Source organism: Corapipo altera, unplaced genomic scaffold (genome assembly GCF_003945725.1).
Source record: "Corapipo altera isolate COAL_440 unplaced genomic scaffold, ASM394572v1 75, whole genome shotgun sequence".
NCBI classification, from domain to species: Eukaryota; Metazoa; Chordata; class Aves; order Passeriformes; family Pipridae; genus Corapipo; species Corapipo altera.
Genome location: NW_020884887.1, coordinates 11,032,862 through 11,057,245, shown reverse-complemented (window position 1 = coordinate 11,057,245; position 24,384 = coordinate 11,032,862). Strand labels below are relative to the sequence as shown.

Below are 24,384 nucleotides of genomic sequence, written 5' to 3'. Positions count from 1 at the left end.
CAAGGCAAAGCATTAAATCCCAGCTTCCTAGAAAAGCTGGAAGCCTCTTATAGACACCACTAAGTGCAACCTTGCTTTCTCACATGGGTATTTCTCAACGTCCCCCAAACGTGCCACTAGATTTAGAAACCAGAACTCCAATCCTAGCAGCCCTGAGGAGATGAGAATAATCAATGTCAGAGAAAGACAAGGAGAATCAGGGAGGCCAGTTTCCCTGAAGAGCTTACAACAAAGCTATCAGATCATGCAAATGTTTCTCTATCTTCCTTCTGCCTGCAGGACTACAGCAGAGGTTATCACTGCCTCCTCAGAGACGTCTTCTGCTTCTTTTTCAATGAATTAATTAGATGAGTTCACCCTTGGTGAATGTGGAAGATTTCTAGGCAGACATGCTAATCTGCAGGTGTACTGCAGCCAAGGTGTCCCTGGAGGGCTCTCCTTGCCTAGTCCTCCAACACTCACCAGGTAAAAGCAGTCTAGACAGAGCCAGGCTTGCTCGTGCCTTACCTGCAGGTGATGGTCAGTGTGTCCTTGGCGTTGATGACGTGTTCCTCCTCGGTGATGCTGAGAGTAGGAGGGGTCATAGAATAGCTGCTCACCAAATCTGTGGAGGGAAAGGAGAGAGGGGATGATGCAGATACCGACCAGACTGCGCCCACCGCTGTGGGCAGCAGCTCTCCTGGCATCATGAGCCCAGAGAGGGGCAAAGCTTTTGAAGGAAACATCTCCTCAGAGTCTGTTCCTACAAGATAATTGAATATTGGCTCAGCAGGACACAAGTGGTTTGTCTGCAGCCCTCCTGACTCCAGTGAGCAGCTCTTCAGCAGCAGCTCTAGGGCCAGGGCCAGACAGCCCCTGGGCTCTAATAGACAGACTAGCACAGAGAAGGGCCAGAAAAAGAATGAAAGACCAGAAAGTGGGGAATCCAAGTGTGCCAATTCCTCACCAGGTGAATGAGATTGAGTTTGCTTGGATTAAGGCTCTGAAATGATCCCCTCCGCTAACTGGAGGGAATCTGGCAGGAGATTTTTCCATACACATGTGGCTTTCTGTAATCAGGGCGACAAATCAGGGATGCCCAGATACCAGAAATGCAAAACTCTTGCTTTGGCACAGAGATGCTCTCTGGAGCCAGCAGGCATTCACAGAATGCCCTTCTCCTTTGGCACACTCTCAGGTACAGCCACCTGAACAGGACCAAACCTCTGGAGATTGAAGCAGCCCCCTTCCCTGCACCACCAGACAGGCATTCCAGGATTGAAATTATCCAGGCTCAAGGACAGGCAGTTAAACATTATCATGCTCTTCTTCCAGCTTTTTTCAGGGAGAGTCCCACTTTTTGTGTGCTTGCATCTCCGGCATGCCAGACATGCACCCTAAGTGAGCTCCTCATGGACAAAACATCTCGAAGTACCGGTTACCTTCAGAGACTACTGTTGTTTTTCATTAGCACAGTGTTGCTGACTGTCATTACTTCATGATCTTTATCTTAAAACTCCAGCTTCTGGAGATGTGAGATAATTCAAAAGAAAAGTCTAATTGACTGCAAAAACAAGCAAACTAACCAGAAATAGAGGGGGGAAAAAAAGAGTTAAGAAATGTGAAGCTGTGGCTCAGGTGGGTGCTAAATGCTAAGGAAGAGAAGCAGAAATATGTTTCTACAAAAACATGAGGTTTTTTGCAACTATGTTCTGTGCATGTCTGTTTCCTTCCCTTGTAACATTCAAAGCCAGGTATCAGAGAGATCTGGCAAGAACAGAGAGATCTCAAGGACATAGAGTTTCCACATGTTTCACAAATAGAAGGAGCCCTGTGCAACACCTCTCCTCCAAAACTGTGACCTGAGGACCGCAGGTCTCAGAAGCACTGTGGTAGAGCCACATGAGCCTTAGGACAGGAGGAAATGGCCCCAAGTTGTGCCAGGGGAGGTTTAGATTGGATATTAGGAAAAGTTTCTACACTGAAAGGGTGCTCAGGCATTGGAACAGACCGCCCATGGAAGCGGTGGAGTCACCATCCTTGGAAGTGTTCAAAAGACGTGTGGATGTGGCACTTGGGGACATGGCCTAGTGGTGGACATAGTGGTGCTGGGTTAACAGCTGGACTTGATGGTCATAGAAGTCTTTTCCAACCTTAATGATTCAGTGATTCTAGGAATGCTTTTCTACGGGGAAACTTGCCCCAGGAGACATCAAATGGCTACCAGCCTCTCTGACACAGGCATCTGTGGAGTCATGAGGAGCCAGGCTGTTGGAGAAGCCGGGGTGCCCAGGGCCCACCACCACGAAGGAGAGGCTGCTGAGGGGGACATGGCAGTGGAGGGACGTGCTGAGTGGCACCACCGGCACTGCCAGGCCAGGGCTGCCGGCCTTGTTCTCCCTGATTGTTCTCCACTTCCTTCCCGCCTGCGCGCGGCTCCGAGGTGGTGTCCCCGTGGCTGCCCCCATGGCAACGGCGGGGTGCTGGCCATCTCCCCCCATCATTCCTGCCTCCTCTTCCCTTGCCCACATGAGGTGGAGTCAGCCCAGGGGCCGCCCTGGCCCATCTCTGCACGCGGGTGTGCCCTGCTGCCCACGGCCTGTCCTAAAGACATGTCTCTCTCAACAACAACAACAACAACAACAACAACAACAACAGCCATCATTTGTCTCTCAACACATGGGTCGGGTTGGCATCACCGTGGTCTTTGGGACCCCGTGCTTCTCAGCGCCCATGGAAGACACCCCACCTCGTGCCTCCAACCTCCCCCTTTCCCTGCGGAGGGGATGTCAGACGTCACACACAAAAATGTGCCTCCGGGCCGTGAAAATAAATGACCACATTTTTTGTAAAATCCCTTCAAAATGTAACAAGGTTTATTAAAAAAAGGGGGTGGGGAAGGGAATCTGTCCGCTAAGCTGCATTTCCTATTAATGCCGGACACGGTTATCCCAATGCAAACACCACTATCCAGATGGCCACAGCCTCCCAGCCTGTTGCCCCAGGGAGCGTCCAGGGGTGCCTGCCACCCCCACGGTGCTCAACCCAAAATGCAGAAGATAATGGCTTGCACAGGGCCGGCTGGGGACAGCAGACCCTCTCATCCTCATGCCCGTGCTCTGCGGCAGAGAGCAGAAAGGTAATCCCCAAACCCCTGGCATGGCCAGCTCCAGGGCTGGCTGTGACAGGCATCAAATTAAGTCTCAAAACTGGAGTGGTCCCCTTGCTTGAAGCACTAAGTGGTCCAAGGTAGCAGGAGCCTCTCGGCCGATGCTGTGCCCCGCTGCCGGGCCTGGGGGGAGCAGGACGGCGGCAGGAATAACCCCCTGCCTCCCTTCATGTGCCGCCTGCTGACCTGTTAGCAAACAACGCCGGGGGGTGGAGGGGAAGAAAGGAAAAGTACGATCTGTGCAGGTTGAGGCTGTGGGATTCCTGCAGATGCATCCTGTCCACGGCCCTCCGTGAGTACAACAGGAAAAGGAACCACTGCTTGCTCCGAAAGCACCGCGGCGCGGGGCTGGGGACGCTCCCGCTGCTGGCAGCCAGTGCTGGGCCAGCACTCGCCGCCGTCCAGCCTCCTCACCGCCCCCGGATTGCCGGGAACTTTGGGGACTCCCTGCATCAGGCACGGGCTCATGCTGGGGATCCACTACTCACCCCAATGCCCCACAGTAAGGCTGGCATCTTGGTATGCCAATACCCAGAGTCACCCGTGCCATTCAGGACAGGCAAAAGGATACATGGAGCTATTCCCAGCCTGCAAAAGCATCTTCAAAGCCATCAGCTTTTCCCCCACCATATTCTCTATTACTCTTTGTGCTTTACAGATGGATCCACCCCATTGCTGCCCTTGCCCTTTCCCTCCCTGGGGGAGCGTGTGCCCTGCCATGACTCTCTCCTGCGCTGAACTTGGTGCTGGGTTTGGCCATTAAATCTCTGCTAACCGACACACAGATGGTTTGTGTCTCTGGCAAATCCCAGGGTGTGAGGGAGATGTCTCCAGAGCATGGAGTGTCTCCTCTTCTCTCAGTCCCTCCTTCCCCACCTCCAACCCCAGCCATGTTTTATCTCCTCGGCCCTCCGAGCAGATCCCGCTCTCTCCCGCACACCCAACTGCACCCTTGCATGGGGAGAACATTAATGTAATTAAAAAGGCATGCGGCAGCCCCGGCAAGCTTTGTTTTTTCAAGATGGTTTCCAAGCAAGCTGGCAGCAGGATATTAAAATAAACAGAGGGGGGATTGATGGGATGCGGGGAGAGGAAGCAGGATCCCACAGCCACTCACACCTTGTCTTTTTCCAGAGAAGCACATTTCCCAGCGGTTTTTGTAGCCTTGATCTTGCAGCACACGGCTCTAAAAGGGGCCAGGCTGCACCGAGGGCCTTCTCCTTATCGCTGGCAGCTCCATCATTTTCAGGCCCCTCTGGCTCTGTCTGCACTTACACCACTGCTGCTCTCAGCACAGCGGTAGGACTGCCCACTGCATCCTGCATCCAGGGCTCTCCTCGCCTGGTGGGGAAGCCACGCTCACCCTCAAAAGTGCTACCCACCCACCCCAGGGCATCTTGCAGGCTCCAGACCTCATCTCTCCACCCTTGGGCATGTTGTGGGAAAGCCTTGCATGGGACTTGGTTTCCCCTTGCGATAGCTGCAGACACTCAATCCCTGCAGAAAAGCATCTGAGCCAGAGCTGGCACTGCCACAGTGAACGATGGCTTTGGGAACAGGTCAAAGGCTGGGCATGAGAGAAGGTGCAGGTATAGCATGGTACAGTATGGCACAACACAGCTCCTGCTCTCTGTCTGCTTCCACTCACAGGAAGCCCTGCACCGGATCCTCCCTCTGAGCCCCCCCACACCACCTCAGCCCCTCTCTGCTTCCCCTTCCCTCCCTCTCTGCTGAGTCGGCCCCGCTGACTGATTAACGGGGCGCCTTTCCGGAGAGGGATTTTGTTCACACTCTGTCCTTCTCGCTGACTTCCTTCTCCGGTGCTGGGCTGGGTCTCTCTGGCCACAGCCGCTGCATGTCCCCATCTAACCAGCACAGCTCACTCTCCTGCCACCAAACTTACTGCTTTGGGGTTCTGTGACCAGAGCTGCAAGATAACATGCACAAAGCAAAGCTGCTTCAGGTGAGGCTGTGTGGTCCTGCTTGTCATTACTGGGGCTCTGATCCTTCCTGTCCAACACCAAAAGTATAATGAGACATTATTTTTGCCCCAAAATACTTGTGGGCAAGTTGGTGTGTGGAGGCAGGAGCCCCCTGAGCAGAGACCAACATGAGGGCTGAGGAAGAGGCCACTAGAGCATCACCTGAGCTGGTGGAAATGCTTTTCTTCTTGGCACAGATGCCCCAAGCACCCTGGGTCTGCAGCAACACCAGGTGAGGAGGAAGGGCGTGTGTCCAAACAGACAGAGCATCTGGGGAGCGAAGAAAGAGGGCTTTCCTCCAGCTCAGCACCTGCAACCAGGGGAGACTCAGCCACCTGCACTGATGGGGAATGAGGCAGAGAACGTCACAAGCTCTCTGAGCTTCTTCAGCTTTTTGACTTCCAAGATGGGAGTTCATCAGGGGACAGAAACAGAGAGGTTCAAAAGCAGGAGCCACTTTCAAGAGAGACAGGTTGTCCTGAGGAGCAAAGTTACCCTTGTATTCTTCATTCCTGGTCCCTCAGTGCCTCCAGGTAGGGATTTATAACAGGGTATTTTCCAAGTCAGCTACCCTGGGCAACAGAGCACGGCTACACCCAACGCCTGACCATGCTCTCACCTGTTTCTAGGACTCTGCTCTGCTCCAGGGACCTGCCACCACGTCATCGCAGAGTATCCCAAGGAGGGGTCAGCGAGCCCCTGTCTGGGAGTGTTTATCTGTCTGCCTTTCTCCCTTGGCAGGAAGCACTATCTCACCATCGCCCTGCTCGCTCCAGCCTGATTTCCTGCTCCATCCTGCCAGGTTTACCCTGCTTTTTCCTCCTCCCCTCCCCCTGCCCCACGGCTGTCAGGCCATGTTTGCATTTCTGTCTCCTGCTGTCTTTCCTCTCCCTACCCACCCCCCCACCCCCTCCCGCGCTCGCTCCCTACTCCATCCTCCCCGAGAGGCTCCGTCCTGAGCCAAAGTTAGCCTGTGTCAGGTAGCCACATGTCCGGCCTGGGGCAGCGGGTCAGCCGGGGCCACCCTGCAGACCTCCTCCAGGATCTCTGCTGTCAGCAGCCTCCCCGGGCCCCAGGGGAGCGGCTGTTTGCTGCCCTCGCTCCGGGGAGGGATGCTCGGCACATCAGAGAGCTGGTTTCCCCTCGGTGGCCGCCAGCCCACCCTTTCTGCTATAGGGACAGTGCTGGCCAGATGCCGCTTTGTTTGGTCCCCCATTCCCTGAATTGCTCCAAGTTTGTTGGCTGCCTGCTCCTGCCCGGAGAATCCTTTTCCTGCCTTTGAGATAGAGGATGCTCGAGCCATCTGTGTGTTTTATTTCCTTGTAGAAACTAACAAGCCAAGGATTGCTTCCTCTCCCTGACATTTCAGAGGGCAGCTCCAGCTCAGCGGGATGCGCAGGGAGGGGACGGGGAGCCCAGAGCCTTCAGACAGGAACAGAACCTATTCTGTCCATAGGATTCACTCCCTAAAGGGCAGAAATCCCCAGACCTGCCCAACTGCCACGGCTTTGCAGGAGCCCAGGGAGAACCATCCTGCTTAGCATACATAGCCAGCCCTCTTCCAGTGGCCCCTATTAACTGCATGGCTAAACCCTTGCAAAACTCAATTAAAATTATCCTCCCACATCTTAAGGACTGTCAGGTTGCTTCTCTTCCTCTTTTAATTTACTTCTTTCAAAATCTTGCCCTGCTCACATTCTCTGCCCCCGCAGGATGTGATTAACAGGGTGTAGAGAGAGCAGAGGGATCGAATGGCTTTAGGGGACTGATAACAGCAATTAGCACTGTTCATTACATCCCTAACCTGAGTGGATGCAAAGGATGGTCCACAGCTTGTGTGAATCGAGTGTTGGTCCAAGTCCAGCACCTGGCACACAGGCATTGTCAGCACAAATGGATGGCCAGGATGGGCCAAGGACACCCCCCTACGGGCCCTGGGGGTCTGGGATCCCTGGGCAAGTGGCTTGGGAAAGGTTTGTACTGGTGCTTCCTCCAGTTCACCTATTTGGGTTTGCTCAGGAGTTGCATGACCATTGCAGGATTCAGAGGCTAAGTCCAGCCTGTGACTATCCAGGTGTAATCCCGGCAGCTTTGCTGGGCTGAGGTGCCTCTGGCAGCAGTGGGTACAAACCCATTTGGCCACTGAGAAGAAACATCAGCCCATCAGTGATGAAGGAAATTTCTATCCACTGCTTCTCATGCCATACCTGATGGAGTTACGGGGTAGATGACAAAGTACCTTTTCATGCAACTCAGCTAAACTGTGGATTTTGCCACTGTGGGATACCCCCACAGAGATTCCAAAAGAGAGATAAGGTCCCAGAAGGCAAGTCACTATCAGTTCTTACACACAGTGATCCAAGGAAGACATCCGTGTCCAGGAGTCTCTAAATCACTCATTGCCACAATACAGTGGGTATATTAGCGCAGGATCCCCCTGCCCACAACAGAGCATTGTCTGTCCCTTTTCCTGGAGTCCCAGATGCCCGCACTGAGGCTGACGACAGCCCAGGCAGAGCCAGGACCAGTTCCAGGGCCTGGGCAGGGGCTTCCACTCACAGCACCCAGACTTTGTTGCATTGACACAGAGGAAGGGAAAAGCCCGAGAAACAGCAGAGAGGAGATGCTCAGATTCAACACCATCAACTATGGCTCTGTCATGAGCCATTCCCAGAGGTTCAGGTGAACTCCTGTCGAAGCAAACTGAGGGTGTGCTGCTGGAGGAAGATGGAGTTCAAGCTATGCGAGGCCTCAGCATCCGACTCTCGCTGGGAGATGAGGAGGCAGAGGCAGCTGATCGGGAAATCAGACGGAGCCTGAGGGTCGGCACTGAGCGCAGAGAGAAAAGGGCAGCAGTATTTGGAAGGAAAAAAGCAAGTCACAGGTTTGCTTTTTCCTTGATGTGTGTGGGCTTAATTGCTGGCCTTTGAAGTTTAACTCTTCCCAAGACTGTTGGCTTATGGACAGGCTGAGCAGGACACTGAAGAAACCCCTGTACCCCACTCAGGGCAGGTTTCCCCCATATAAGCAGAGCCTGGGGACCCTGCCTGCCTCCTGCCCAGCCTGCTCTGGCAGGCTGACTGTGCTGGGCTTTTTCAGGGGTCTGCAAGCCATGCAGCTGGGCTGGAAGGCATTGTACCAAGTGGAAAAGACCTGTTCCTCCATCTTCATGTCCCTGGAGTCTGTATCCAGATGTTTGCTGCTTAGCTGTGAACTAAAATCAACTCAGAGCCCTCAAACAAAACAGCTGCCCTGGAGCTGGCAGTGCCTGTTTCTGCAACACAACCCACCCTCAAGTTGTTCTCCAGCTGCAGAGTGCAAGAGAAGCTGAAGGATGAACAGGGTAAGTGGGGAAAAAATAGTTTTGCAATTAGATGATTACTTGGCCATGGCAAATCTGGATTCAACTCCCCATCTGCTGCAGGCTCCCTGCAAGCCCATCTTGCAGCTTCCTTTTACCTCCATCCCTGCCTGAGTCACAGAAACTGGGCTGCTTTCACTTGGAAAAACATATACTTGTGCAAGAAAGGAGAAATCCTTATGCCTTCTAGTTAAAGATAACAGGGAACAAAGAAAATTAATTTGTCCCAGAGTCAATGCAACATGAAAAAGCTACATTAGACTTGATGGGTCCAGAAAGTAGGAAGCACAATTGAAATGCAGGAGGAATTTAAACTTCCTGATTATCAAAGCAGGGGTTTCAAGCACCAAGTATAATCTAATCATAATAATAGTAATAATAAAGCAAAGGGAAGAGTGGTCATGCGCACAGAGAGAGCTGCTGCCTGGGGAGCACGAGCCCTCCTCCGGTTTCTCACATGCACACCTGCACGTGCACACACAGCATCTGCACGACCCCTCTGAGGGGTGGGCACGAGGGGAGGCAGGAAGATCACAGGCACACACTCTTCAAAGGAGAATTAGTCATCAGAGGTAGCGGCAGAGGAAGGAAGGCTCAGGTACGAGGTCAGACGTGCACAAGCAGAGAGGGCTGACAGAGGAGTTCTGAGTGTTCACTGCAGATCTAAGAGCCCTCCTGGCATCTGCACGAGCTGGACAGGAGGTGGAATCCCTGGAGTAAATGCACCTACAGCACGTAGGAGATAAGAAATTTCAACCCTCCTGGAAAACACCGCACAGCTTGGCTTTCTGCCATCCTTGAAAGCAGCCAGAGTTGCCCAAACCCAGAGCCTTCCCTGACGTGGTTGATAAAAATCTTACTCTGTTCTCTGAAGAATCCCCAAGAGAGATGGGCTCTAAAGAGCACAGCAAATCTCTCCTCCCTCTCCCTGGCTCTGTTCCTCACCCCCAGGTCAGTGATCCCATCTGCTCCCTGCTGGGCAAAGAGACTTAAAGATGGAGAGACTCGGAGCAGTGGGAAGAAATCTGGTCCCATGGGGCTGTCCAGGGCATTGATGGCAAGTTACAGATGCACACGCTCTCAGTTTCTCTTGGCACAGAGCTGTGACCACAAGCCAGGACCTGCTGCAGCAGGAGATGATAATCATCGTCTCTGAGAGCCAAAGTGTATCGGGGCATTCTCGTCACTTGAGATTAGCTGGCTGTTTAACATCTGCACAGATTTCTCTCTCCACCTCCACATAACACCCCTTGTGCATCTATGAAACTAATTTAATTCCCTTCCAAGAAAGGCTGAGTTGGAAATGTCACACTTTGTATATCATAGCACAATTCCTACAACGAAACGCCCAGCCTAAATGGCAGTGTTGGACTCCGGCGCTGTTTGAAGGCCAGTCAGCTAAACCCTCTTCTGCTGCTTTTTAAAAATAGCTTACAACAGGGTGACCAAGTTTCATAAACACCCAGTTACTCTTGTTAGTACTCAGAGCTGACTGTTTTTTCCCGTTCAAAGGTGCTTCCCTTGCCACGCAGCGCAGTGGGAAGAGCACGCAAGCGGACGTGATGGGAAGGAAGCGTTTACACATGCTAATGACTTCCACCCAAGGAGCACAAGTGCTCACAGGGAAACGGTGCTAAAGAAACAACACGACACTTCCTTGGCTGTCCCTATTTGGTCCCCACAAGGTATTTGGTGCTCAGAGCCGTGGGGCGAGGCTGGGGATGGCCTTTCCAGCCCCATGGGAATCCAAGCCGTGAACGAAGGGAAGGCACGTTGGCTTGGACCACAGAGGCAGGAGAAGCCATTTGGCAGCAGGGCCATTTTGGCACCACACTGGACCAAGGGGTTGAGGACAGATACTGGCCCTTTCCTACTCTCAGCAGTGTGGGTCCAGAGACCAGAGTCCTTCCAGGTGCCACTCGGGTCATTTCACCATGCACATCTCTCTTCATGCCAGAACAAGTTTCCTAAGTTCATGTGGGGCCCTGTTTATTTTTCTTTTTTTTTTTTTTTTTTTTTTTTAAATCCACTATTGTATTAGGAGTGTTTTTCTTTTGGCAAAGGTTACCGTGGGGCCAACGCTGTGCGGAGTCTCCTGCCTTCCATCACCACTACAACCCCTGAGCCGGAGCTGAGCCCGGCCAACGCCGCTTATCTTCAATGAAGGCAGGCTTGGATTTCCCCCGCCCTATAAAAAATAGATCCAGGCACTCCCCCTCTCCCCCAGTGCATTCTTTGAAATGCCACCCAGGCCTTGTTATTGCTGGGAGGCTGGAAAGCCAGGGATTAACTGCCTCAGGCTGCACCAGGCTTTATTTGTCTAAGCAGCCAAGGGTGAGGAGCAGCCATAAATACTGTGAAATGCTGAGCACTGTGGAGGGGCAATGCAGGCACCTTGGAATCAGGGATCACATCTTGGGCTGGGTGCAATCCTGGTGCGACCCATTTCATTGGAAAGGCTCTTGACTCCCTACAACACAGGGGCTTTGAGGAACATCAAACTCCATCACTATGTGTTCAAACTGGGGAGGCCAAGCTATCCCAGTGTAGCACTAACAGCGCTCTGTTGGTCCCTGTAGCACAGGAGTAACCAAACATGGTGGTGAAAATCCCACTTCAACTCTGTCACCCAAGGGGACACATACTGAGTCTGAGCCTGCCTGCCTGCCCAGAACAGGCAGCTCCCCTTCCATTGTACACTGGGATGCCACAGCACAGAGGGGAGATGAAGACCAGGATATGCCCTGATCCCATTCCAGCACTGGCAGTGCTGCCAGAGCCAGCACTTACAGCCCAGGACCCATCAATTCTGACAGTCTGGCAAGAGCCAACAAACCCAATGAGGAGCCATCAGGCCCAGACACACACTCCACTGGCTAAATCACTTTACAAGGCATTTAGAGGCAAGGTGCTTGCTTCCCCCCTGCTTCATCCCAGCACAAGGATCATGCACCACTTGCCCAGCAGTGTGGGGATTTCCTTGGAGTGAACGTCTGCATCTCCAGTGGGAGCATCCCACTGTACAACTGGCTGCCATGCTTTCGGGACATGCCATTAAACTTCTGCCCTTTGCTCCCCGAGGGCCAGGGCCTGCAGCGTGGTGAAGGGATGATGGGCACTTAGACCCAATTACACCTCCCTGGGGACTCTGCTCCGGTTGGGACAACCCACAGCGTGAGTGATGGATTCCTGCGGGCGCTGGATGCCGTCACCTCTGCTGGGTGTGATTTTGCTCACTGCCATCACTCTGAGCTGGCAGCTTCCAAATCTGAGCATAAACCACAACTCGTGCCCAACCTTCTTAGCTCAGTAAATGTCAAGATTCACTGTCGTTCATGGAAACTACTGACTTGACCTGCACTTTCGTCAGTATTTATTTTTTTGGGTCACTACGTCTTCCATCCATCTCAGTGGATGCCAGTATTTCAGAAATGGGGAAAACAAGTCTTGGATGGAGAGTCAAGCCTGGAGCCAAACCTCACTGTAGCATACTCATGCGTGTCTGTGCATACATGTACACACTGCCCTCAGCCAACACATGACCTTCCACACACAGGGAAACCAATGGAGAGGTTTCCAGGCTCTCCTACATAGCCTTGTGCTTTTTTGGGGAACAAATGAAACCAGTAAATCTTTTACAGATTTCCCTGCTGCATGGAGAGCTCATATGCCTCTGTAAGTCAGAAAGACGATGGAGGAACCCAAATACCTCCATGGGTCTCATGAAGGTGCAGGTAGACCTTCACAAACCTGTGGAGTCACTGCCCAGTTCAGGGCACCTGGGTGTGCCCTGCAAGGTCTGACTAGCCCTGACAAGCCCAGACAGCAGCCAAAATGGTGAACCCACTGCAGGGTGGGGAAGGACCCCAGCAAGGAAGGGAACAGTGACCCAGGGGGGAGGCCTGGCTGCCATGGTGGCTGGTTACTGTCAGCCACTCAGCAAAGCCATCATGAGCTTGCAAATTCTGTACAAACTTCCCACGTGACACAATCACTCAGGGGCCAGATCCTAAAGCCCTTCCTTCTCTCTTTACTCAGACCAGTCTCCACTGAAGTCATTGAGACATTGGCCTAAATACAGCTGAAGGACCTCAGGATTTGGCCCAGTAATAAAAACTTCCTTCCTTTGTCTACTGCTCACTCCACATGATCCCACTACCTCCTGGCCTCCTCCTGGCCACGTCTCCCGAGGCTGGGGCTGTCAGTTGTTTTGGTCGATGCTGCTTTTCTGTTTTACCCTCGGCCAGTCAATGCCTGTCCCCTCATGCAGCTGTGAGCTGCTGAGGTGTAGGGAGCTGGGGTGGCCAGTGAGGAAGAAGGGGCATTGTGGGGTTAAATTCAACTGGGCAGAGGGACATGGCGACATGGATGTGCGGACACCGTGCAGGCTGAGGGCAGTCTCAGCCTTTACCTTCTGAAAGGCAATTCCTTCAACACCTCCTTGAGGATGGGTTGGAGCATCTCAAAAAAAGCCTTTCTCCTGCCCTGCTGAGCGTATAGCAAGTGTCTTGGGCTCTACACCAAACTTTTACGTGAGGGACTGGGTGAGATGACTCCTACCTGGGAAGGTGTAGCAGGAAGTTAACTCATCTTGCTGCAGTGGCATCTGTGCATCACACTAGGAAGTGACACCATAAGAAACACGTATGATTTTAAACAACTTGCAATATGAATTTTGCTGTTTTTTCTGCCTCAGAATAGCCAGGGGGATGAAAAGCCCTGTCATCTCCCATGGGTACCTCATCCCCAAGCATAGCCATCTGAAACGTGCACTGGGGTTTGGGATAGGAGCTCCTGCTTCCTTCCCATGGCCACTAGCCTTGCACACACCTGTGACACAGACAGAGCAGTATCTGAATACACAGGGATTGATACAGCAATTCCCTTCACACCAGTCTCCCTCTTTGTGCTGCTTGCTGACAGAAAGCAAACAAAAGGAAATTGAACTTGGCTGAAGGGAGAAGCATTTGGTCCTGCAGTACCAGCACATTTGGATGATCTAAACCTCAGTCCTGCAACTCACAGATGCTCACGTGGGTGACCTGGTCATACAGTGGATTGCTCAGAAAGCAAGTTCCTACTGAGGTCTTACATCTTGCAGTGAGATTTTTAAAATTGCTCAGCTAAAGCCAAAATCATCAGAGATGTGCTTCGGAGTGTGCAGCTCTAATCACCCCGGGGAACGTAGAGCTCTGAGCAGCAGAGGACTGGTGATCTCAGGGTGCAAGGCTGAGGTGTTCCCTTTGCACAGGTCTGAGGGAGCCCTGTGCCTCCCAGCCCAGCTGAGCCAGTTCACCATGTCCTGTTTCCCAACACAGAGCAGAGCAGTGCCAACCTGGGCATTCCACAGAGTCCAATGCCCTGTCCAGTGACAAGGGCTGCTTTGCTTAAGGCTTGGTCTTGAAAAAATACAGCCTCACTGTACATTCCATCCTTTTTAAATACATTAATTGCCATGGAAACAATGCTGGTTTTGGTATGGGAGCAGCCTGGTGGCCTCCACAGATGCAAGATAAAAATCAATGGATACGTTGACATACAAGCTGTATTTCAGGACCTTTTGTGGTTTTGAGGCTGGTCACCATGGGCACATACAAGAGAATGGCTCAGACACTAACAAGATGCCAACTTCCATAGAGAAAAAGCTGGGGACAATAAAATATGCAGGAACATCTCCTTTTCAGTGTTTATCTGCTTGGGCAGAAGGTTCGTGTATGGGAGCTGCTCCCAGGACTGATGTGTGTGCTCAACTCTTGGCACTGGTCATTACTCCCAGCTCCTGCTGAAACATCCCAGCCCTGGCTGCCCTGCACGTCCTCATTGCCAGTGAGTACAAAGTCTCACCTGGTCTCAGACCTTGGCAGGGTGGCTTTGCTCCATGCCTCCCCTCTCTCCATCCACGGCCCTTCCCATCAGTTCAGATGCCTCACCAAAAAGAAAGGAAAAAAAAAGCCAATTAAACAGCACTGAGGGGGTTTGTACACAAAGCAACACAAAGGGAGAGGCTGCGAGTGCCCTTCCCGCCCTGCCCACAGCTGCCCCCAAGAACCCAGTGGAAAGGGCAGCCCTGGCTGTCCCCTCCCGGAGAGGGGAGCACTGCCCTGTTCCCTGCCATGCCGCCCATCATAAAGGGGTCCCTGAGCTGTTATCAGGCAGTGACAGTTTCCGCCATCAGATTCCTCCTGTCCGTCAGGAAAGCTAAATAAGGAACATCGTTCAGGCGGCTGCAGGAAGAGGGGAAATGCAGGGACATCCGGCCCAGCTGCCAATTTTTCCTTTCCCATGAACCACCACTGACCTCCACCAAGGGAGAACCTGGACACCCAGCCTGGCATTGGCACTGCTCCTCTTCGCTTAACCCTTCCTTGGGGGATGCCCTGATTCCTGGAGCCTGCCGGGTAGGCGGCCTCATCGTGCAGGGCAGTGTGGCCGTGGTGTGACAGTGCCTGGGTGCTGTGTCACCAGCACCACAGACCGAGGTGGGCAGACCAGGTGCACCGGCTGGTGTTTGCCCATCCAGCTGGAGCCACAGCCAGGAGAAGGCTTAACCCTCCACACCTGTAGCACCTGGATAGGCAGCTACACCTTGCATGGTGACAGCAGGTCCCCAAAGCATCAGTGATCTACTCGATCACTTCCTTCTTTGCGTGCACTGAGACCAGGAGTGGAGTTGAGCTTATTCTCTTGCTTATCCCTCTGAAACAGAACTGGTGTTTTCCAGGCTCTTCCAGGAGTTGTAACCAGCTCTGGCCTGGCTGCTGTAGACAGATAAAATCACATCTCCTCTTTCTCTCTGCTCACACCAAGGCTCTGCCCATCAGTAACAGGGACCAGGACAGTCTGCAATCGACTCATCCCTTTCTCATGGTTCTTCCTGGGGACAGTCCTGGGCTCCTCACTGCCTTTCACTGTAGGGGAGGAGGAGCAGGGGCCTGGTTATTACATGCTTAGATAAGGGGAGACCACAACACTTGCTCAGAGTATTTCTTGCCTTTCCCCACCATCCCGTTCTCTCTGTTTTCCCAGTTTACAGTCTTTTACTGACCCCCTAAACCAATCCTCCCTCATTAGCACATGATGTCCGTCCCATGGCACCTCCAGGCTTGGCCGCAAAGCCTGCGTGAAGGATCCTCGCCCTGGAAGGAGGGGGCAGAAACACAGCAAGAAAAACAACTCACACGTGGGAGAAGTTGTAAAGTGAAATACAAATCGCTGGTTGAAACCTGTTTCTGCTACCTCAGCAGGGAAACGACTCCAGGAGAGACTCCGAGACTCCCCACTTAATATCCTCAGCTTATAAAACTTAGTGGGAGTTTCTGCACCGGCTGCCACGGGGCTGGGTTTTCACTCTCCTTCTGCTGAACTTGCACCCAGAGATGGAGCAATTTGCCCGCAGCCCCTCGACAGGGCTCGTGCCCCATCGCCGACTTGACCACTCACCATCTCCGCTTCCACTGTTCTGTGCTAACAATGAGGCACCACAGATGGGCAATAACGCCGAAAACATCAGAACTATTCTGACCAGAGAGAAAAAGCCCCCCTGGGACCTGGCTAACCCCCTCTTTTAACAACGTGAAACAAGAAACAAAGGTCTGGGATAGCCAGAGGCAATAAAAATCCTGGAATTCATTTAACCAGTCACTAGATGCCAGTGCAGCTGCAGCAGTATTTCTTTTTCTAATGAAGGACAAAAGATAATTCCAGCTCTCGCCCAGGGCAAGGCTCAGCTCTGGTCCCCCCAGCAGACCCTGGCACACATCAGAGTGCCCCCCACAGCACTCAGCTGATGTGGGACGTGTACCTGGCTGCCCGCTGCCCCTTGTCCAGCTGGAGATTTGCAGGAGCTGCGGGGGTAGCTGGGGCAGGTCAAGGAGAAACACGGACACCTCTGGCTCACAGTCCAGAGTGAGAAAGAGGGTTTTCAGCTTTAACTAACCACCTGCGGACTTTTTCCTTGCAAACTCATCTGTTTTTCCATACACAACTGCCCATGGACCCAGACAAACATCTCACACCCACAGGGCCCCATGGTGATGAGCTCCACTGCTGTGTGGCAGTGTGCAACAAGCCACCAGCCTCCCACTACACTCCACATCCTCCCAGCACGGGAACCCACCAGGAACTGCCTTCTCTGGGTGAGCTGTGATTTTGCAGCCCTCAGTCGCAACGCCCCAGCCCGTCTTTCCCAGCGGAAGAGCCTGGTGACGTTTAGTCATTCCTCACACGGAAACCACCACAACTGCTGGCTCCCCACCCTCCATGGGCAGCGCAGCCTGAGGGGTCCGGCCATTGCAGGGATTTCTGCTTCTCCCCAGACAAGCAGATGGGATCCCCATCACCTCTGGCTTATTGCAGTTTCCCCTGTCACTAGTTTAAATATACAGTTCCCCCAAACTGGGAGTAAGGGAACCCCCCACCTTGCCCCCATTGCTTGGGGCTGTTTCAGCCTAGCAGGCTGAATGCAAAGGCATCCCATTTATTTGGAAATGCCTCTGCTGTACCAGCTGGAGTGTCTGAGGAGAAGGTGGGTGAGGTGGGTGTTGTCTCCACGGCTCACCTTGATCCCCAAAACTGCAGAGCTGGGCAGACCTGGGAACCCACCAAGAGCCCCCTCCTGCTCTGCAAGGCAACCTCCTGAGTGCTGTGGATGTCCCATGCGGCACTGGAGAAACTGCTGCCTGGCCACGGCCCCGTCCTGATGCCGTTCCCGTGGGATCCCACTCTCCCTTTCCCTCCCCAGGAACTGCCTTGGGACGCTGGGAACAGCCTGTTCCCTCCTGGCTGGTTGGGAGCACCTGCCCTTCCCACGCCTGCCCTGGAAAACACCACAGCAACACGGGGCCAAGAGTAACCCTGGGGATAGTGATCCCACTTGGAGCAAGCCCATGGGAGAGAAACAGCAGAGTGGAATGGGGCATGCTGAAGAAAGCCCCCTCCACCCTTTCTGGACTGGCTGGGCACATTGTGCTGCTGGGGGAGTGTCCCCCTGCCCAGACGTCAATTTGAGCTCAGCAACTGACGCCCTGGTGGGCGTTTGTGCAGGCACTGAGCTGTGGGCTCACGTGCCCGTGCCAAATCCCAGGGTGGTGGTTGCAGCCCACTCACCCGAAATCATCCTTAAGCAGACAGCAGGGCACAGGAGCCATGGCTGGCCCCTCCTTGGCAGCTCTGCAGGGACCACGAGCTGCATCCCTCCCATCACCCACCTCCCCTTGCAGGCCCTGGCTCTGCCTCGTCACTGACAGCAGCCGGGTTGAGCCTGAGCGGGGTTTGCTGTTGCATGAAAGGGTGTTGCTGGAATGACCCATGTTTATTACTTGCAATAAAGCGACTGCTTCAAATCCCAGCTGCGCAGGCAACTGTTGCTGCTGGCACGGTCAGCGCGGGGCTGTCCGAGCGCCCGGCCGGGGGGTCTGTGTGATCCTAGAGGGGGGCAGGCGGCGGCAGCCAATGCAATCGGCTCAGGTCCTACACAAGCACGGGCCATTCCCTCACAAAAAGGGCATATGCTCTTGGAAGCAGCAAGCCAGTGTCCCCAACGGGATTATTTGGCTGCGGGATGCTCGGCACTGCTCTGTGCCCACAGGATGCTGGCTCAGGGAGTACACACTCTCATAACCATCAACAAAGTGTTACCTCAAAGTGCCCTGGGATGATGAGGCTGAACCTCTGCCTGCTCCCCACATCTCACTGCCTGCACAGGGCAGCTCCCCAGCTCCACTCCATCCTGGGAGCACTGTGGAGCTGGAATGTGTAAGAGCTGTGTGCTCTTGCTGGCCCATTTAATCAGGCACTGGGGTGCAGGAACGAGAGGGATGCAGTGCCAGAACAGACCTTTCATGATGCTGAGATGAATATTTCATCCTTCCCAGGTGGAACAGTCTCACACCTCCATCCCTACTTCCAAGGGGAGCAAACACTTGCACCCAGTTGGGATTATGATTAATAAGGAATTTGTGGGTCCTTCACACACTGACAAATTGATCTCAGGTAGAACGGAAGAAGAGGAAGCAAATTCCAAGGGTACAATCCCCCAGCTGAGCTTCACAATGCTCTCCATTGCTGCACTAATCAGGCAGCACCAAGAGCTTCAAAGCTCTGCGCAGCCCTGCGCTGACGAGGCCACACAGCACGCAGCTGGGCTGGCCAGAGCCTCCCAGGCACTGCTCCCGCACCTCCAGGAGATGAAAGAACCTGGGAAACAGCTACACGATGCTTTACAAATTGCTAACAGGAGAGCTTTGAACAGTTGCAGCTCCTGCCGTGACTCCACCAGCAGCAGGTCCCTTTCTGTCTGGCCTCCTGGAGCTCCCGCTGAGCTCCAGCAGCTCGCTGGGTCTTTCAGCCCCATGGCACCAGAGCTATCAGCAGCATTTTGGGCAGAGCAGGTTGATAGTGACGCTGCTGGTGATGCTGTCCGTGCCGCACCTCTGCAGCCAGACCTGCAACCCTCCTGTGAGCTCACTTCAACAACAGCAGCAAATGCCACCACTGACAGTGAGTCACTGAGCAGAAGCTACAGAAAATTCTATTTATGCTCCCAAAATTCATCTTCCCATGTTGGACGCTTCCACCATCACTAACTTTCTCTTGGTCTTGCTCTGATTCGGGCTGTAAATGTTCTACTTGTGCAAGCAGGAGCTCCTCTGGGAGTAGCTGTTGGGGTACCCTGTCCCTGCTGCCGTGGCAGTGTCTACCCAGCTCTGCCCTGCCCCACGGTCTTTGCTCTCTGGAAGGGTGTTGCAGCCCCATCTCCGCAGTGGCCCCACACCCACCTGGCCCAAGATATGGCCGAGGGCTTGACTCTCTGCCCAACAGCTTTTTGCCCCAGAAGTATTACGGTAGGTTCACTGGGATCTGCCTTGGGTGACTTCCCAGGCAGACCAGGGCTGGGAGAGGCAGGCTGGACAGCGTGGTGTGGACCCCCGCCTCCCTCCCCAACGTGCTGCCAGGTACTCACAAATTAATGACCCTGTGCGTGAAAAAATAAATAAACAGAGCCCAGATTGTCCTCCGGCCGGGCGCGTCCCCGCGCAGGGACATCCCTCCCGCGAGGGTCCCTTGGGGTTTCTCCCTGCTCGCAGCGAGACACCCGCGGCACAAGCACGGCGTGGGCTTCCCGCGTCCACAGACCCCGCGGGGACCGCAGCAGGGTCCTCCCGTCCCGTCCTCTAGCTGCGAGCACGCTGTCACCGCCGTCGGGGACACCCGGGCGGTCCCGGTCGGGGATGGGGAGCCCCGGGACGGATTGTGCCTGTCCCCGTCGGAGATGGAGAACCCCGGGACGGACTGTGCCTGTCCCCGTCGGGGATGGAGAACCCCGGGACGGACTGTGCCTGCCCCCGTCGGGGATGAGGAACCCCGGGACGGACTGTGCCGGTCCCCGTCGGGGATGGGGGAGCCCGGGACGGGCAGCGCCGCGGCACGGCATATCCCCGTCCGGGGTGAGGAACGCCGTGGCGGGCAGTGCGGGTCCCTCCGGGGTCTGGGGGACACACGGATGGCAGCGCCGAGTCCAGTCCCGTCCCGTTCTGCCGGAGCAGCCCCGTCCTCAGCGCGCCCGCAGGTGCGGGGCGGGCGGCAGAGCGGGCAGGGCAGTCCCGCAGCCCCCTCAGCTCACCTGCCTCCGAGACAATGCCGAGCCAGAGCCAGAGGGGCAGCGTGCAAACTCTCCTCATCTCCGGGGCTGCCGGCAGGTCCGTGCGATGCGGAGCGGTGCGAGCGCCCCGCGCCCGAGCTCTGCTCCCGCCGCGCCCCAGCTGCGGCGACGCGCGGCGGCGGCGGGCGGGGAACACCGGGGCCGCTTCCTTTTCCTCCGCCCGCCCGGGCTGCCCGCCGCCCTCCGCCGAGCCTCGGGGCGCCGGGCGGGCGGGGCGGGACGGGGAGGGGCGGGCGGGGGAGCGGAGCGGGCTCGGGGGTGGGCGCACCTGCGGCTGTGGGCACCAGCGGGGGTGCGCGCATCCCTCCGCACACGGGTGTCTCCACCGGTGTGCGTGGGTCTGCCCCCCTTGCAGCTGGCAGCGTGTCCCCCACCTCTGTGCGTGGGTCTGCATCATCCCTGACCCATGGGCACATGAGCACCCCCACACCTGCTTCTATATTCACACCTGTGTGCACCCCCGTGCATTCCCCTGCACCTGTGTGCGAACGCCTGCACATCGCCTGCTTTCCTGTCTGTGCCTGCGTGCACATCCCGGCCTCTCGGGGCAGAGGGAATGTACACGAACACCCTCTCACCACAGTGTACGTACTCCTCATGCGAACGAACACATCTCACACCTGGCTGCACTCACACTTTTATGCCTGTGCACCCCCCCAGTTCCACACCTCACACCTGCACACACCCCTGGAACCTCCTTCCTCCTGCATCCCCCGGGGCACACGGGCACACACGCACTCGGCGCGCACACACTTGCACCCCTACTCTTTGGGGGTGCACTGGGGGCCCCGACTCATGCCGTCCATCCCTGCACAGGGCCGGCAGCGCGGGGCATCCACGTGGCCCCCAGCACCGCTCCACGTGGCACCTGCACCCCTCTCTGGCAGGTGTGCACCGAAACCCACGCGCACGCCCATGGCATTGGCAGCCGAGCGGTGCCGCCCCACTCGTGCCAGCGGCGCTGCCCCCGCACCGCTGCCACTGCCAGCGACAGCGGCTCCGGCTCGAACGCGCCGCAGACGGGGGCGATGGCAGAGTTTTGGGAGTGCACAGCCCTGGCCAGCTGCCTGCGCACCCAACGAGCACTGAATGGATGAATTAACACGGCCCCGCGCTGCGCCCCAGGGGGTTATTAATTATGCTCGCTTGTAGTCAGCGAAGAGCCTGAATGAGATCCATGTGCTCGTGGCTTTGAAAAGGCATGAAAACTTCTGGTGCGCTCAGCTGCTCACGCTGCCAAACTTGCAGAAGGAATCACCCGCTCCCCCTCCTGGAGCCCTCAGAGGGACCCCACCACACAAGTCTTTTTAGCCAACACACCCCATCCCAATTAGTGAGTTTTTAACCCTGACGGTGCTGACTGTATCGCTCTTCGGCAAACGCAAATTGGGTCACCTCCACCCTTGATCCCAATGGAGCAGAAAGCAGCCATGTCCCTTCATCCCAGATGGGTATCCAAGCTCCTGCAAGTTTCTGAAGATAGATTTTTAAAATCTGTCATAAGGGAGAGCTGGGGACAGCACAGAGGGGGAGCACTGGCCACCACTACAGGGTGAAGAGCTGAGATTGCGGGATCAGAGCCCTTCCCAGTGCCAGGGGCTGTGATCAGAGACAGGACAGCCATGGGGCTTCCTGCCATGGCAGTATGCCCATGTTGGGGACTGCATCAGGGGTCATGGTGCCCCTAAGACATGAGCAGCGAGGTGGTGAGGGGTGGACAGCGATGAGGGGATGAATCACATTGCACTGCTGAGCAGCTGGACAAAATGCACAGTCTGGAAAAGCTGAGTGTGAGAGGAGCAGAAGATCTGACCCAGAGTTGAGGGGGGGGGAATCCCTCCGGCACCCAAAAAATCAAGGAATTTTGGTGTCCTCCATCCCTTGAAGTCCAAACATGGCACTGCACAGGCGGTGGTGGCCAGGACAGGCCCGTCCATGCTGCCATCTAACGGCAGGACACCAGGGAATTTTCCATCACAAACACAGGGCGACTGTGGGACCGATGGGACCTTTCCATTGTTGCCGCCCTGGGAAACAAAAGGATCTTATTTTAAAATCTTGTCCCCCTTCCGACATGTGGGGGGACCCGAGGAAACAAAGGCTTCCCCAAAGCACGTGATAAAGACATAGACAGGTCACAGCAGCAGTGCCAGGGCAGGAGCTGCTGGACACTGGAGTCTCAGCATGGCTGTGGGAGAGGGACACTGGGGTGGGTCCGGGGACACCCAGGGACAAACCAAAGAGGTGACCCACAAGGAAAAGACAGCCTGGTCCTGTAGGCAGATGGTGAGATGCAGAATCTGGATGCTGGAGCACAGGGGTGCTTCATCCCCACGGTGCCCACTCTCCCATCCCCAACCCCTCCTGCCTGAACCCAGGGCCAGGCCCACTTGGTCACTGCATTCCTGTGGTTCCTACTCCACGGTGCTCTGGTTTGTCAGTGAACTGAGTCTTTCAGGTAGCATTTAGTGGCAGGCAGCATTTCCTCACTGGGCTAATGCTGCACAGCAGCTCCAAGCAGTTTTCCCTGTGTGTAGGAGCCACTGTACGTGCTGTGTGCGGAGCAGAGGCTCTGCCTGCCCCAGCCCTGCCCCTCCAGCAGGGCCAGGCAAGGCCATTATACCCCAAAACGTGGCACTACCTCAGTGCAGCACGCCATGGTCACCACATACAGCCCGGCAGAAGGAGAAGGAAGGATGTGCTTCCTCAGGAGCCTGCTCAGCCCAGGGATTTGGGACAAGTGGGTTTGGCTGCACCCCAGCTCTGCCTTCGGCACTGGGGAGGTGTGGGAGGTGGCAGTGGTGGCACTGGCACACATCCCAGCCCATGCCACACCAGCCCATGGGGCACAGGCAGCGCCAGGCAGCGGGAGCTGGCAGACAACAGCCTGGCTTTGCTCGCTGCCTGCCAGTGCCTGGCATATCTGCTTCCCCTCACACCTCGGGGATGCTGTCTGCTGCTGCCCAGCCTTACCTGCCTGCAGTTTGGGGGGAGGTGGGGAGCTGATGGGTTTCAGCCCCCCCAGTGCAGCTCCCTGCTGAGATCAAACCAGCCTCGCCTTTCCGCTGAGCCTTCCAGCCCTTGCAGGGGGTAACAGCCCTGCTCACAGCAGCATTTCCAAGCCAACAGCTCTTTCTTCTCCACTCTTACTTCAGCTCAGGCTGGGGGGCAGTGACAGGAGAAAGCAGGAGCTGGGAGAGGACGCTGAGTCCAGCCCAGGGGCTCAGTAGGGAGGGAGCAGAGCTCACTCACTGGCTAAAGGCCAACCAGGGGCCAAGAGGGAGTATAAACCCCTGGCACCCCCTCCAAGTACACTCGACCCCTGAGCAAGGGCACAAAGAGCAGTGGCTTCCCAATAACTGGGTCCCTTCTGCACCACCTGCACCCCAGGCCTGCAGAGCCCCTGAACAGGACAATCTGCAGCACGGGACATCCTCCCCTCTGGTTTCTTCTCCTGCCCTGGCACTGCCACTAGGCACTCCCAGCCCTGGCACACTGCAGCAGTGATGCACAGGAACTGGAATGTTCCTTGTGGCACTGAGAGGGGACAAGGGGCCCTGTGCCACCCCCTGGACAGGCGGATGGGCAGTGAAGGACGTGCTTTGGCAACTATCCCCGTGCCCAGCTGTAGGAGCTGGAAAGCCTCACACCTGGCCCTTCCCACACTGCAAAGCCGAGCCTCTGCCAGAGGTGTTTGCAGGCTCCAGCCAGCACTGGGGTCTATGCAGGATCAGGGGAGCTCTGGCCCCTGCTTTGACCCTGGAATGGACTTCAGTTGGATAAACATGACATTTCCATCCACTCTAGGCATTACCATTCTCCCTCCTATCCATCACCTCCACGAGCCAGGCTTGGACTCATCCCAGCACCTCCACTAACTCATGAGTGAGGCACTGACACTGCCAGCACTCCCCAGGCACAAACCACAGCAGCCAAACCCCCTTGACTTGCCTCGCAGAAGCCTCAGGCTGCCCTCCTGCAGGGGCAGTGCTGCCAGTGGGGGGCTGATGGGCAAAGAGGGATTGAATTTGGCATAAAATGTGACTTCACAATTTTCACAAATCCTTAACACCCAGCCACACCCAAGGTGGCCAAAACTTAAAACTCTGGAGCCCAAGGTGAGGGCTGGGCTCTGACAACCTCCCTCCCTTGTTCTCAAATAACAAATAATGAGGAGCCACTGCAAGATGCACAGGGAGTACTCCAAGAGAAGACAGTGTGAAAGCCGTGGCTG

The 24,384-nt window shown here is 55.4% G+C and overlaps 1 protein-coding gene across 3 annotated transcripts in view; it reads right to left on the bottom strand.

Annotated features, from left to right (window-relative positions):
- FLT4 (fms related tyrosine kinase 4) overlaps nt 1-20,228 on the bottom strand; it is a 55,939-nt gene extending 35,711 nt beyond the window's left edge. For 2 of the 3 annotated variants that reach the window (XM_027643551.1, XM_027643552.1), the window contains exons 1-2: nt 20,112-20,215; nt 508-604 (exon numbers count right to left, since the gene is read on the bottom strand). In XM_027643551.1, coding sequence (XP_027499352.1) covers nt 508-604; nt 20,112-20,169 — 155 coding nt within the window. In that variant the 5' untranslated portion in view covers nt 20,170-20,215. Of the gene's footprint in view, nt 1-507; nt 605-20,111 lie in introns of all 3 variants that reach the window. The other variant, XM_027643550.1, reaches the window with a different exon arrangement.
- Between the last annotated feature and the right edge of the window lie 4,156 nt (nt 20,229-24,384).